Consider the following 16,849-nt stretch of genomic DNA (forward strand, 5'->3'; position numbering starts at 1 on the left):
CTCACTTAAATGTCTCCTGGTTCTCCTGCTACCTGCTCCTTATTCTCAGCCAAACAACTTGCTTGTCACAACAGCACTAGAAGTCCTTTTCTTGACTTTGCCTCCCTCTCAGCATAATGCTCCCTTTGTCCCCAACTCTTTACTGTATATTTTCTTAACTGAGCAACCCACACATGCCGCTTGCACTTCCTCACTTCCAGTCCACCCCTCAACGCAATCTGACTCCAGCATGCCCCTAGTGACACTTCTTTCTCTGCCAAATCCAGTGAATTCTACAACCTTCTATGTCTTGACCTTGGCCACAATGACTCTGTCAATGACATTTCGACATCAGAGTCACCTGAAGGTATTTTCAAAGGTATCAATTCCAGTGGCCCACCCTGAAATGTCCTCCTATCACATCTGGCATCCTGTATCTTTGTCTGTAAAGATATAATCTGTATTTCTAACATTCTCCCCAGATAACAGTAATATGCAGCCAGATTTGGGAACCACTGGACACAATCTCTGAAACTCTTCCAGCATTCAATCCCATTGTCTCTATTTTACCCTGGTTCCTCTGAGATTTGAAAGTCTTTTCTCAACCTCATTCCCAGGAACCTCTTCTTCTCATTCCCCTGAACGTTGTATTCCCTAGCTTGGCTTTCATATTTTTCCCAATCTACAATCTACCAGAGGAGATAAATTTATTATCATTTAATGAAAATTGTTCCCAAATCTACATCTTGACCTCTTTTGAGCTTTAAATATATTATTTCTAAATGCCAAAGAGAAACTTCTACCCAGATATAACACAGAAAAGTCAAACTCAACCTGTCTATTGAAAGGAATAATTAGCCACAGGTCAAACCAAGTTACAAACCTTAGAGTCAAACATCAACTCCTACTTGGATGGATTGCCAGCAGATCCATCAGTTTCACCTCTGAATCCTCTCTCAAACCCATCCCTTCCTTGACCCACATACACTACACCTAGTCAAATCTCTTCATCTCTCACCAGTCTAACTGATCTGTTTCTCTCTAGTCTCTGGACTTAGGCTTTCTGGAGTTATATCTGGCTTCATTAAATCTTTGCCATATGATCTTGGAAAGTCACTTAATCTTTCTAAACCAGTTTGTGCAACTGGTGATAACAGTGCCTTTCTTCATTGGGCTGAGAAGGAATTTACTAAGATAATATGTGTAAAGCCCCTTCCACAGTGCCCGGGTGGAATAAGCTATAAACATATACGAGGGAAGAGCACAAATTCACAGTACACTTGCAGCTCTTCACAATCTACTCTCCAGTATCTTCACCCTCCATAATCCCCAATTCACCTAAGGTTTCAAGCCTTAACAATAATTATATCAATATGTATTACATATAGTAACACACTATATGACACTGTTATATAATATTATATAGTATATATTCTATGATGCATACACATTATATATATGTATTTCATATGTAATATAATACTCATATTATTGATTGTAGCTAATAGTTATTGAGCCTTGTTCTAAGGACTTTACACATATTCACTCATTTTATCCACAGAAGAACCCAATGAAATAAACAGTACTTCACAGTACTATTCCCCACTGCACAGAGGAGAAAGTTAACACATAGAAAGGTTAACATGATGAGCTGGTAGATCAAAAAGCCTTGTGACTTTCAGTTATAATATTCTACCTGTAATGTTATTTTCTACCTGGAAAAACCAAATTCATCCTTCAAGGCCTCACTCAAACATCACTTGCATTCAAACAGGCAGAATTAACCACTTCCTCATCTATGCTCCCGGAAGTTTGTTCACAGACTAATATACTCTCTACAATATTTTAGAATGATAGCTACCTTCCCAACCTGACTGAGTACAACTATCTTATTCATTTTTAAAACTATGACAGTGCCTGGCAAGGTGTAGGCTCTCTACAAATATTCAGAAATTTCATTAAAAGTTGAAGTTAGAAAGAAAATAAAACATAAAAATTTTTATTATTTACAAAGAGTCATAAGGAGAGCAATTTTAGAAACCTACAACAATACAAAGTATTTAGAACAAATTTCCTATCATTTTTTATTTAAAAATTACATACCCAATTTTACAGATCCTCCAAAAAGTGAACCTTTATCAAAAGCATCCTTCCAGGTAAATGTCAAGCAGATCTTGATAAAAAGAGGAAAAAAAGAAAAGAAATTCATGTTACCTTCCTGAATCTCATTAAATATTAAGTCTCTTTCAAAGAAAAATCCACAGTGAAGAAAAGGACAAAAGCTTCAACCCGTCTAAAATACTATCTTCTCTAACCAACCAATTCCTTTTCCTTTTTGTGGACCATAAAATTTTCTTTTTTGAAAGTAAGATACTGGCACTAGGATATTTCAAATGGTCATTCTGCCTCAGTAACTGAATACATATTGTCTTCTTCAGAAAACACAATCTTACTCATCTTTACAAACACACAATGGCTTGAACAGAACAGATACTTAATAAACGATCATCAAATAAGCCAAGAGAAGTAAAGGCAATGAAGTAAGCTCTACAGGTTTCCCAGAGGATAAAATTTAAAACTATTCCATGATGACAGAAGTAGGAGAATGATTACCTTTCCAGGATAAAATGAGACAATATTTTATTTCTTGATCTGGGTGGTGGTTATACATATATATTCACTTTCTGAAGATTCAAGCTATATACATGATACTGTTCACTTTTATGCATGTATACGAATAAAAGTTTACTTAATTAAAAACTGCATCTCACTCTACTCTAAAATATTCCACACATGAAGGTTAAAAAGAACTTGGCCTCTTTTAAATTATGTATTGCAATCCAATACAAAATTTTTCAATTCTAGATTAGAGAAATTTTCAATACACACAAAACTAGAGAGAATAACACAAGGAACTCCCATACACCCATCAGCAGTTTTAGCCTTTTGCCCTTCTTGGTTCATCTACCCTCACTTCCTGACCCCAACCCCACTACACACATACTTTTTCTCCTGGAATATTTTAAAGCAAATCTTACCATATTATTTGACTTGTAAAAACTTTAGTACAAGAATGTTTAAAGTATTTTGTATAAACTATTTTAAAATTTAGAAATGCCACACAAATTAAAAACTTTTAACAAGTCTCCCAAATAAAACTGTAAGAAATCATCAGCATTTTCAACATCTAGCCTTTAAGAGAAAGTAAGATTGACATTCTTATAGTGTAACATCTAATCATAGTATCTGCAAATTCATATGCGAATATAACATGTGCAAATAATTTTTAAAGCACATAAAATGAGACTAGTACTTCCCGAATCATACAGTTTTCTTTATTCTGTAAAAACCAAAGGAAAGGGCACCACAGATTATATTAGTCAAAAGATCCTATTGATTAAAAACTGCAAGAAAAAAAATGCAGTCCAATGCACTAAATGAGCCCAGAAGTGACTGAGGAATGGCATGAACAGAATTTCCAAGAGACTCTTTACAATGGGCTTAAAAGTTTCTAATTTGTATTTTTAAAGTCTCATAAAAACCTAGGGATAGTGAAGAGGCACCATTTATTTTAATAAAATACCATGGGTAGGAGGAAATGAGTGATTTACCATTATCATATAAGTTTAAAACAAATTAAAATTAATGACTTACCTGGTTTTCAGAAAATGGGAATTTGGGTTCAATGGAACAGATCTGATCATAGTATCTAAAAAACAGAGCAAATTTGTTTATTTTTCTTTTTGTTTCCCTTGACTGAGGAGACATATTCAAAAAAATATTATGAAGACTCATGTCAAACAGCGTACTATGTTTTCTTGTAGAAGTTTTATGGTTTCAAGCCTTACATTTAAAAGTCTTTAATCCATTTTGAATTTATTTTTGTGCATGGTGTGAGAAAGTAGTCCTGTTTTCCCAACACCATTTATTGAAGAGGCTGTCTTTTCCTTACTGCATAGGAGATTAAGAGGTATAAATGTCCTGTTGCAAAATAAATGAGTTACGAATATGGAATGTACAATATGGGGAATATGGTCAATAATTATGTAATATCTTTGTACGGTGACAGATGGCATCTAGACTTGTGGTGGTTATTTTGAAATGTACCAAAATATCAAATCACTATGTTGTGTGACAGAAACTTACATAGTGTTGTAGGTCAATTATATTCCAAAAACAAACATAGAAACAGAGATCAGATGTGTGGTTACCAGAGGTGGGGGGCTGAGGGGAGTGAGAACTGGATGAAGGCAGTCAAAAGGTACAAACTTCCAGTTACAAGATAAATAAGTACTAGGGATTGTCAAGTACCACATGATAAATATAATGAACACTGCTGTGTGTTCTATATGAAAGTTAAGAGAGTAAATCCTAAGAGTTCTCATCACAAGGAAAAGAAAACTTTTTTCTACTTCTTTAATATTGTATCTATATGAGATGACGGATACTCACTAAACTTATTGTGGTCATCATTTCATGATGCATATAAGTCAAACCATTATGCTGTACACCTTAAACTTATACAGTGCTATGTGTCAATTATATCTCAATAAAACAGGAAGAAAAAAAGAACCTTAAAAAATAATTTATTAATTAATTAAATATAAAAACCGGTCAGAATTTAAAATTACCAAAGCTAAATATTACACACATTTATGTAAATATAACTGGAGTACACTAAAATTATACGTGTTAACTTTGAGTGGACCACGAATCAGATTTCAATCAGCCATTTTAAAGTTAATTAACATAGTCTTTTTTTTTTTTTTTTTTTTTTTGGTTGCACCGGGTCTTAGCTGTGACACGCATGTGGGATCTAGTTCCCTGACCAGGGATCGAACCCAGGCCCGCTGCATTGGGAGCGCAGCACCTTATCCACTGCACCACCAGGGAAGTCCCACACAGTCTTTTAATGTGTAAACCTGTATCTAAAATGCATGCAATGAAAAAACTGTCAAAAAAAAACTCTTACCACCAAAGAAAAATACTTATCAACTATTATTGGCTAAAAGCAAACTAATATCTGCCTAGGTAACCAATGTATACCTTAAAATACTATTTCTTATTAAGATAACTTTATATCCATTGGGCAGATTAACACCTCTGGTAAACTACTGATTAAAAACAGGTTTACCAACTTTCCCATATGATTTGGGTATGTCCTCTCCTGTCCATCTCCACCACTGCTACACAGTCAACAATTCCACTCTCCCTTGAATGTAAACTAATCCAAAAGTTCCCTAGCCAGTCGCCCTGTCTCCTCTTCTCCTTTCTCATTCTCTTCAATGTGTTCTTCACACAGTAGCCAGAATGATTATCAAACATGAGGCAGTCTTCCCCTATCAGGCTGACCTCTGAGCTAGCCAGGGGGTTGGGGGGGGTGTCCAAGGCCAAGCTTTCTAACTGGCCTGTAATCTTTCTTCCTTCCCTTATCATCTCCCTGCTCCTGCACCCCCATCACCATGGCTCTTTGCAATTGTTATTTCTGAGGCCAAGTTTTCCAGAGGGGTGGGAGCAACATGTCAGAGATCAAGTTTGGGGCTGCCATGGCCACAAGTTTGGTTACACAGAGGAAGAATTGAGCAATTAGGTAAATACAATGAAGATAATGGGAGTCAGGCTTCTAACTACCAGAGAAAGGAGTTACAAACATGGGAATGTGGACAGCTAGAAGAAACGCTGGCTTTGGATTGGAACGGGAGGTAACAGTGTGAACTCATTTTTTAATACAATGTAATACAGATACAAAAGAGGTATAAATGTGTGTGTGTATGTATTTCCTAAGTGTATATGCTGAGAGGTCCTAGAAGCAATAATACCTAAGTAGCAATAAGCACACCTAGAGGCCAGATAAATAGTACTATGCATTAAACGGAGCCAGCCAGTCCTTAGAGAAATTGCTGGCTCCATGACTGCAACTGAGAAAATTCAAGCAGCAAGGCTAAAACATCTAGCTATGCTAGGAAGTTAAGGACTCAAAAAATGATGAGGATATGTCAGAAGAACACAGGAACTAGGTTTAAGCAGCTCCTACTAGCCAAGTCCAGAATAATTCAAATAAATAACAAATCATAACCCACTAAAGAAAATAAGAACACCGTTCTAAAGTAAACAAAACAAACAGGTGAATAGGGAAAGCTCTACCCTACCGTACAATGCCAACTAATAAATCTAGAAGAAAGAATGAAGTGAGAAATGTCACCATTTGGCATCTTTCATAATATAATATCTGATTCAGGTAAAATCATTAATGGAAGCTAAAACACGAAAGTTTGATGGGAACAGGATATTACAAAGTCGCAAAGTACCTCCCCACAAAATACTAATTAGTACAACTTATTAATTGTAAGGCCAAAAAATCTGGCAGACAGCATCTTAACAAAGTGATAAAAGTTAAACATTATCAGCAATGGGACAAATCAACCTCGTGTTTTTCCTAATATGCACTAAAAAGAACACAGCATCACTTGGGTGGTACGAGAGCCCCAAAATGCGTAAAACACAAGAAAATATGAGGCAAGCCCTTACTGAGGGACATTCTACCAAGTAAGTAGCCAGTACTCTTCAAAAATGCCAACATGGTGAACGACAAGGAAAAACTGAGAAACTATTCCAGATTGAAGGAGACTAAAAAGGCAATTAAATGCAATGCAAGATCTGGGATTGGATCCTGGACCTGTAAACAACATTATTGGGAAAATCAGCAAAATCTGAATGAGTTTTGTAGATTAAATGGTAATATTCAATCAATGTTAATTTCCTGATTTTGAAAGCTGTACTTTGGTTATGTAGGAGAGTATTCTTGCATTCCCATTATACTTATAATTACATCCAAAACTTTTGACATCATTCAACTCTCCAGCCTCAACTCAATATTCATTACACATTCTAGGCACTAAAATTCTATGCTCTCTCCTGGCTCAGGGCCTTCACCCATTTTTTTCCCCCATACCCTGGAAATTTTCCAACATACAATTTCCCATTTTTCTTGTCCTCATTCATTCACTCATTCAACAAACATATACTACAAGTTTACTATGCACCAAACACAGTTCTAGGACATAGGAATTCAGCAGAACATAAGCATTTAAAAATTTGCACCCTTGTAAAGCTTACTTTTTGAGTGGGAGACAAAACAAGATAAAGTAAAAATGTAGTAAAGTAGATAGTGCTAAGTGCAATGGCACTTAAAGAAGTGAGAGAAATAAGGTATGTGTATGGGGTGAGGTGAGAAGGCTGTAGTTTTTTCAGATAACATGGTCATTTGACTACATAAAAGTAAAAAATAAAAAATTTTGAAACATCCTGGGGGCTTCCCTGGTGGTGCAGTGGTTAAGAATCCGCCTGCCAATGCAGGGGACACGGGTTCAAGCCCTGGTCCGGAAAGATCCCACATGCCGCGGAGCAACTAAGCCCATGTGCCACAACTACTGAGCCTGCACTCTAGAGCCCACGAGCCACAACTACTGAGCCCATGTGCCACAACTACTGAGCCCATGTGCCACAACTACTGAAGCCCGTGTGCCTAGAGCCCACGCTCCACAACAAGACAAGCCACCACAATGAGAAGCCCGCTCACTGCAACAAAGAATAGCCCCCGCTTGCCACAACTGGAGAAAGCCCATGCGCAGCAACGAAGACCCAAGGCAGCCAAAAGTAAATAAATAAAATAAATAAAAAATTTTTTAACAATCATGAATAATAGAGAGGGCATGAAGGAAGTCATGGGATGTGAGGGAAAAGCATTACCAGTCAAGGGAAGAGCAAGTGCCAAAAAGCTGAGACCAGAGTATGCCTGAAAAGATCTCTGCCATGATAAGGAGGCATATGGCCAGAGAGTGAGCACTGGAGAAAATAGTGGGAGATTAAATCAAGGAAGTAATGATGCCTTGAGTGCAACTTGTAAGACTTTTGGCTTCTACTATAGAGTAAGAGGAGGAACCATCCAGAGGGTTTGGACAAGAGTAACACGAGCTAATCCATTTTCAGAGTCACCCTGGTTGCTATGTAGAAAACTGACTTGCAGGTGTGCCAGGGCATAAGTACAGACAAGTCAGAAAGCTATTGCAGTAATCCAGTAAACAGATGATCCACGGTGGTGGCAGAAATGATAGAGGCACTCAATCTCACTCCTTTTCTAAATTAGTTCCCCTCTCCATTTATAATCTTAGGCCCCTGAATTTTTCCTTCACAGAACTTACCACAGTTGGTAATATATTTATTTGCAGGACTTTGTTTAATGTCTTTTCTCTCAAAGGATTGTAACAGAAACTGGGTCTATTTGCTCAGTTTCATTGCTAGCTCCAAACAAATGAATCAGTAAAATGCAAAGTTTTTAAAAGGCAACTTTTTTTAATCTCTGAAAAGTAAAACCTGAGATTCTCTGTTTTGGTAATAAACAGGAGCTACCAAAGAACGTGTCCATAAGGCGAGACTAGCAAGTACCAAGACCCTGAGGCAACAATGTGCAAGGAGGCCGACAGGGCTATAGGGCGGGGACTGGCACACTTTTTCTGAAAAGGGCTATTCTAGGCTTTGCCAAAAAAGAGGCAAAATCAAGGATAAAATGTATATATTATGTTATATGTATAACATTATATGTATATTATATTATGTTATATGTATAACATTATATGTATATAATGTTATAACAAGAAAGAAAACTCCTGCCCTGCCCTGGGCACTTTTTACCTGGGTTGGGCCATCTCAGATGGTGGGTACACTAAGCACACAGCTATCTAATTGCCATTAGCTGGAGACTTCTCCGAGGGAAGAGGATCCAGTCTGGTGTTAAGAAGCCCAGGGGAGGGAGGTGAGTAGTGGCTAATACAGTCTGTTTCACTCTCTGCCCCAGTGACACTCAAATATTGGCACGCCCTTCTCTCCTGCCAGAGAGTCCAGCCATCTCAAACTTGGGCGGCTGGTACAGCTGGCAGGAGAGAGGGCAATTTGCTGAGTCACCAAGTGCCGGTATGAGATTATACCATTCACTGCCAAGCCACTGCCAAGCAGAAAACCCAACGTGTAGGGCACCTGAGCAAGCCCTGGGCAGCAGTGAGGCACGGCTACTGGCCAGAGAAGCACACACTTGGAATAAAGGGGAGGATGGGGCAGAGGGGAGCACCCCAGCTAGCTCTCCAAGGCTCACAACGCTAGAGTGGTGCCCTGGACCATACAAAAACAGGCAGCTGCGCAGGCCTCTGCTCTACAGACAGAAAGGAAGGAAGTAGGAGGAGATGAAGCTACTTGCTCTGCAAAGTGAATCAGGAAAAAAAAGAAAGGCTAAAGAGAATGTACTAAAATTTTATACCTACCCTATTTACTCCAAAGCTTTTGGGGTCAACTCTGAAAACTTATGTAGGGTAACAGTGCATGTATATCCTACATTTAAATGACTAGGAAGATACGCGATGGAATCTTCAAAGTAAAATAGCTGTCTTAAGACAGGTTATATAATATGAAATATAAGTATGAAAAAATGAAATATAAGTACTGTACAACAGTCACTGGAAATCAATAATATCTGACTTCATAATATGGAGTAAACTCCAACAAAGAGAACAACTAATGCTTTTCAAAAGAAAATAGCCATTGCTAACTGCAGGTACCACAGGGAAAATGCTGTTCCTACAGTACGAAGTACAGTAAGCTATCCTTTCAATATAATTCCACCACATATGACCCCTCATAGTTCAGCCTAATTCTCAGCTATCCAAGCTCTCTAGAGAGGGAACAAGAGCAGAACAAGAGAATCTACCACACCCCTCTCTTTATCATTTAAATATGCTTTACTCAATCAGCAGATTCTATCCCAGGGTATACCTCTAACAAATTAGACCTAGGCTGCGAGTTTTCCACAAGTGGGGAGAGAGAAAGCCAGTATGCTACACCAGAGTACTGGTGTAGCAAAAAAAAAAAAAAAAAAAAAAGAATCTGTACCGTTAAAGATTTTATTTTAAAAATAAGTTAAAAAAAAAATTAACTATAAAATCCTAAACATAAAAAGGTAAGTCAGACAACCCTGAGTTTGAATCCCAACTCCACCAACTCTTAGCTGTGTGACTGCATACAAGTTACTCCTCAACCTCTCTAAAGTGAGGGCAAAACCTCCTTTAATTTAAGCATGAGGGACAAATGATACAATATATACTCAAAGCTTAAAATATTGCCTGGACACACTGCACATGTTGGAAAAACAGTAGCTACAGATTCTTATTTTACAACTATTCGTAAGTGTTTTACATGTTCTCCAGTATTTCATAAAACTCAATCACTTTAGAGCACATATCTAAGAACTCAACGTTTAAAATCTCATGGGGAAATAAAAAGGAAATGAATATATTTCTTTTAATATACCAGTGATAGGTACAGGACAAATTCCAATTAGAAATTCTAGTTTTAAAGTTTTTTTTAGGGGGAAGGTGTGAAGACCGAGAACAACCAATCTACGTTAGGCAAAGTGATACTGCAACGCAAATTCACGTAACCCATCCAGCTCCAGCCAGTACTGAGGGCTGGGCAACTCCCAGCCCACCAACCAGAGACAGAAACAAGAGAGCTGGGCCAGATATTGATCAGAGTTAACAGATGCCTCCTGAACCTTATTTTCACACTTCTTTCTTTGCCCAATTTACCTCATGAAGAATCACTAATGAAGCACTACTGCAGCAGAGTATGGCAGAAAGTAAATAGTCAGGGAGTCAAGAAGTCAAGATCTTAGTCTAACTCTACCACAAAGCTAGCTGCGTGGCTTAAACCTCCTGTGTGCAGAAGATTCTGAGAGCAGATTCTCTCTAGGGTTACAAAGAATGAAGAAAATCCTGACAAGCTATTTTATTTATTAAACATTAGAAAAGTCAGAACACAGAAAAGCAGAGATTTTAAATTTTCCTTTAAATTTTCAAGTTTATTCATTTATGCACAATAAAATTACTGAGCCAATTTAGGTCTGGCTACTACAGATACTCCTTGAGACCAAGGGTCAGGTATTATATATCTTTATATTCCCCACACTGTTTTATTAACAAATTGTAGCAACGTCATTAGGACTAATATTATCTCAATATCTTAAGCAACAATCAGAATGTAAGCAACAGCTTGAGAAGTAAAATGGAACAGCAATATTTTCTTTCTTGATCTGTAAAACACTAGTGCTGGGATAAAATTTCAGAAATTAGGAAACTAATTCCATCACCTTTATTTTACAAATGAAAAAGATACTACCATAATGCAGCAAACTAAGTATTAACCCACAAAAAAGTGACACACAATCTATTTAGAAATTTTACAAAATCTATATAAAGGACTCTTGAGTTAAAGAAAACTAAAATTACAAACTATTAAAAAATGTCAACAAGAATACTATATACCGGGGACTTCCCTGGTGGCACAGTGGTTAAGAATACACCTGCCAATGCAGGGTACCACAGGTTCGAGCCCTGCTCTGGGAAGATACCACATGCCGCGAAGCAACTAAGTCCGTGCACCACAACTACTGAGCCTATGATCTAGAGCCCACAAGCCACAACTACTGAAGCCTGCATGCCACAACTACTGGGCCCGTGTGCCTAGAACCCGTGCTCTGCAACAAGAGAAGCCGCCGCAATGAGAAGCCCATGCACTGCAACAAAGAGTAGCCCTGCTTGCCTCAACTAGAGAAAGCCCGGGGACAGCAACAAAGGCCCAATGCAGCAAAAAATAAAATAATTAAATTTATTTAAAAAAAAAAAAAGACATCTGCACCCCAATGTTCATTGCAGCACTATTTACAATAGCCAGGACATGGAAGCAACCTAAATATCCATCAACAGAAGAATGGATAAAGAAGATGTGGTAATATGTATATATATATATACACATACACACACACAATGGAATACTACTCAGCCGTAAAAAGGAACGAAACTGGGTCATTTGTAGAGACGTGGGTGGACCTAGAGATAGTCATACAGAGTGAAGTAAGTCAGAAAGAGAAAAACAAATATTGTATATTAATGCATATATGTGCAATCTAAAAAAATGGTATAGATGATCTTATTTGCAAAGCAGAAATAGAGACACAGACATAGAGAACAAACATATGGATACGGGGAGGGGGATGAATTGGGAGATGGGGACTGACATATATACACTATTGATACTATGTATAAAATAGATAACTAATAAGAACCTACTGTATAGCACAGGGAACTCTACTCAATGCTCTGCGGTGACCTAAATGGGAAGGAAATCCAAAGAAGAGGGGATATATGTATACATATAGCTGATTCCCTTTGCTGTACAGTAGAAACTAACACAACGCTGTAAAGTGACTATACTCTGATAAAAATTTTTAAAAAAAAAAAGAAACGGAGGCACCAAGTGGCTGACTCACCCAGGGCCCTGCCACTAACAGGGAACAGTATGGGCCTCGAAACCAGGCTTCCCGATTTCTGGGCTCTCTGGGTTTCATCCATGATTCTGTTTTTCAATCACTAAATGTAACAGTTTTTTTTTTATTCAGATGCCACTGAGTATTTGAATTTCTTGAACATCTTTTTTCAAAAACAGTTCAGGCAGCCAGAGCCTGAGCCTGATGAACTTCACAGAACCACTACACCATCCCTAGGCTACCAGAACTACCCATCCACCAACTTTTCACACAGAGTAAAATCATAATTTTTTTTCAATTTATTTTTTGGCTGCGTTGGGTCTTCATTGCTGCACGCAGGCTTTCTCTAGTTGCAACGAGTGGGGGCTACTCTTCGTTGTGGTGCACGGGCTTCTCATTGCAGTGGCTTCTCTTGCTGTGGAGCACTGGGCTCTATGCATGCAGGCTTCAGTAGTTGCAGCACGTGGGCTCAGTAATTGAGGCACATGGGCCCTAGAGCACACGGGCTTCACTAGTTGCAGCGTGCGGGCTCAGTAGTTGTGGTGCACGGGCTTAGTTGCTCCACAGCATGTGGGATCTTCCCAGACCGGGGATCGAACCCATGTCCCCTGCACTGGCAGGCAGATTCTTAACCACTGAGCCACGAGGGAAGTCCTAAAATCATAATTTAACTCACTGACAATTTGAGATCTACCACACGCAGATGACTTCACCCCTAACACAGCAACATAAATAATATAAAACTAAAACAGATAATATAAAAAACTGCATACATGACTGCTGAGATCCTCAACCTCCATTCCCCCTGACCAAATTTCAGAAAGCTGACAACCAGGCTTTTTCATGGAAGGAGACTGGAAGCTTTCTCTCTAAAGAAACTAATCACAACAAAAGACATGGAAGGTGGTATCTGGAGCCTCCCCCTCCCCCGCAAAAAACCCAGCAGGGTTCCCATCTGATCACCTAGTGTAAAATTCACTGTTTACCAAGGCTCTCCTAATCAATTTGTACTTAAAGTCACTTTACAAAGGATGACATTCACTCTTAATATTATAACTCATAAATGTATATTTTAGGAAATTTTAATAGGTCATCTAGAAGTTAGTAACCATAAAAAAGGCAAGTCACTGAACCTATATGTAGAGCTGTGTATCATTACCAAGCTAGCTTCTCTTCTTTAGGAATTAGATTAAGCCCTCTTTTTTTAAAATTTTATTTAAAAGTTCATTAAGTTTAAAATATGTAAATTAATGTTCAGTTTACACAATTATCCAAATATAATTATTGAAAGTAAGACAATCTGCTTAATTGGATGAACACCCCACAACTGTTTCATTTTTACAACATGTATACCAAAGGTACTTTTGTACACACCTCCATTTAATAGACTGTACTAATATCTATTAGTTTACCCTAACTCTCCTAGAACAGCAAGAAGTGAAAAAAGCGTAGCTGTTGAACGAATGTGTTAATATGAGGATAATAGAGACAACTAAAGAAACACAGTTTCAAAGAGACTATCTCCTCAACAGCCCTAAACCTAGGAACAGTTCTCACATTTACACCTTGGAAAAGACTAAAGGAATGAACAAATGAACAAAGTTTTAAACTTCACAGAACCACTACTCACTATTCTCTCATCTTTTAGTCTCTGAAGACTACACACTCCTTAAGGGCTGAGACCAAACCTAATGTATTCATATGTACATTATACACAACCCATGCTTTTTGAATACTACTAATGAAAAATCGTCACTGAATGCCACTCATGTCTACATAAGAATTGTACTGGAGATTTTTTTTAAGTATGTTAATTCTAAAGAATGGCTAAGTATTCATAGGTTAATTTTTTTTATATTTGTTTCTTTTTTAAATATTTTTAAATTTTATTTATTTTTGGCTGTGTTGGGTCTTTGTTGCTGCGCACGGGCTTTCTCTAGTTGCGGCAAGCGGGGGCTACTCTTCGAGTGGGCGCTACTCTTTGCTGCGGTGCACGGGCTTCTTATTGCAGTGGTTTCTCTTGCTGCGGAGCATGGGCTCTAGGTGCATGGGCTTCAGTAGTTGTGGCACGCAGGCTCAGTAGTTGTGGCTCATGGGCTCTAGAGCACAGGCTCTGTAGTTGTGGCGCTTAGCTGCTCCGTGGCATGTGGGATCTTCCCGGATCAGGGCTCGAACCCGTGTCCCCTGCACTGGCAGGCGGATTCTTAACCACTGAACCACCAGGGAAGCCCTAACTTTTTAAAAAGCTTATACTAAGTATCAAGTTAGTGATCTTTGCAACCCAACAGTCTTATCTTTAAAACTGACACCAAGGGGTCATCATCTCTCTAAGCAATCTATTCACTATCCTCCTTCTGGAGAACCAGCTCTTCCCCAGTCCATACTAATATTACTTTAATCCATGCTGCATGGAGAAATTAAACCAGCAGAGTGACTCAGACAAGGGCAATTAAATTAGGCCATTTCCCACCATCATACATGGGCACAAGCCAACCCAATCAGAGGCCTCCATAGACTTTCGCCAGGGTGTAGGAGAAAAGCACTCTTACCTAAGATCCTGAGTGTTAAGACCACTGTAATTACAGGAGAGCCAAGATCCTGAGTGCTAAGACCACTGTAATTACAGGAGAGCCAGTGGCCATCTCTCCCAATAGAGAAGCAAAGCTCTCCTAAGAGGTAATCATCATAGAGGCAGGATGATCTCCTGGAATGCCTAAAGATAAGGAAGCAATATTCCTTGACTTCGCAGTTACTAAGCTAGTTTAACCTGAGCTGCTCCTACCTGCATCCTAATACAGCTGTGTTTTTCCCGTGAAACAAGGAGAATATGTTACACATAGGAAATGAGATCATTAACAAGATGGGCGAAATAAATTTTTTTAACTATAAAGTGCTATAAAAATGTTCTGCCATCCTAACTAGAAAGAACTACAAAAGGAACTCTCCTTAAATACAGCCTGAGCTCAATAAACATTTGCTAAGATAACAAATTTACTCCAATATCTGCATACCTGTTTGTGAACAAACTGATTAAAAGCAACCTATCTTGAACGTTAATGTCACTCAAGTTTAACTTCAAATAATGGCAGCTCCTAAGCTATGGAATTCTCCATTTGTCGTTCGGTTACGATGAACCTAGGAAGATGGCTCATTCCGAAGTGGACAGGGTAGTACGTAATAAACATGGGTTCCAGTGTTCCAATTCTGCCACTTCCCTGAACCAACTACGATTACGAAATCCAAACCTGGCCAAGAAAGTTTTGCAGTGATGCAAAAACTGGGGAAGAGAGGAGTCTCAGAGACCCCCTCCCCCCACCAAAAAGTGAAGAAAACCAGTTCTGGGTAAATGTGGCAAAAGAGATCAGTACGTGGCAGACCGTTCCTCCCAGGTGGCCGACGGCCCGAGCCTCGGTGGACCAAGGGCTAGGGCGGGCAGCTAGGGGAAGCGGGTCGGGTCCCCGGGGACTTCGAGGCCGCTCCTGCTCAGCAGGAAGGAATGCAGACCACACCTACGCGCCCGGCCAACAGGGGCAGGACGGCCGGCCCGGGCAGTGGGTGTGAAGGAGGGAGGCAGGAAGAGAGAAGGAAGCAAGGGGAGCGGCAGGCCGCCGACGGCCTCCCCCCGCCCGGCCCCAGGCCCACCTCAGCAGCGTCTCGAGCGCGCTCTCGTGCTTGTCCAGCGGGCGGCCGAGCGCGGCGCGGCGCAGCTTGCTGAGCTCCTCCGCCGCGCGGCAATACTGGGCCTGCTCCTCCCCGCCGCTCGGGTACGTCTGCTGGATGAACTTCACCAGCGGCTTGGCCAGGTCCACCTCCGAGGTCTTCTTCAGCTGCACTGAGACGAACGTCGCCATGGCGAGCGCCTCGGCCGCCCTTCGGGCCAAAGACCGCGGGACGACGACGAAGGCCGAAGCGCGCGGGGTACCGGACTGGGGGACTGACGGGCTGACAGAGGTCCGCTCGGCCTGCGCTTCGGGTCTGGCCACTTCCGGGAGCTATCGCGCAGGCGCAGTCGGCGCGCCGCCTCCGGTCACGTGAGGGAGACCGGGCGCCGGCGGTGCTCACCTGGGCCCCCACTCTTCCTGCGCCCAGCCTTACGGCGCCGGCTTTCTCCACAGGCGGAATTTTCTCATTCCTCCGTACTTCCTCGGCAGGTGGGCAGAGTGCTTTCACGTAAAGATAATTCTTCCTCCGCTCTAACAATTTCCCGGGGAAGTGCTACAGTTACTGCCACGTGCGCGAGTTTGCAGCCACCTGTCCAAGACCTGGCAGCCTCAGGGTTATTGTGACCTATGGTAATTCATTCAGCGGGCTGCTGTGTATGAATACTGTGTGCACAGTGAGCCGAGTAGGCAAGGTCCTGGCTATTGTGCAGCTTAATGTCAGGTAAGGACACAGATATTAAGGTGGACCAAAAAAGTATCTTGGTACAAAAAGCAGGGTGCTTGGCATGTAAGGGTATGAGGGTCCCTCGAAAGAACCTAGTTTAAACAATAATAATTA

At 40.2% G+C, this 16,849-nt stretch overlaps 1 protein-coding gene across 1 annotated transcript in view; it reads right to left on the reverse strand.

The window, feature by feature from the left end:
- PDCD6IP (programmed cell death 6 interacting protein) overlaps positions 1-16,324 on the reverse strand; it is a 59,503-nt gene extending 43,179 nt beyond the window's left edge. Inside the window, exons 1-3 of the mRNA XM_082848269.1 lie at positions 15,992-16,324; positions 3,634-3,688; positions 2,083-2,152 (exon numbers count right to left, since the gene is read on the reverse strand). Of these exons, the coding sequence (XP_082704395.1) occupies positions 2,083-2,152; positions 3,634-3,688; positions 15,992-16,200 (334 nt within the window). The 5' untranslated portion in view covers positions 16,201-16,324. The remainder of the gene's footprint in view (positions 1-2,082; positions 2,153-3,633; positions 3,689-15,991) is intronic.
- Positions 16,325-16,849: the final 525 nt, after the last annotated feature.

The sequence above is a fragment of the Leucopleurus acutus genome, assembly GCF_964270905.1.
Source record: "Leucopleurus acutus genome assembly, chromosome: 10".
Classification (NCBI taxonomy): Eukaryota; Metazoa; Chordata; class Mammalia; order Artiodactyla; family Delphinidae; genus Leucopleurus; species Leucopleurus acutus.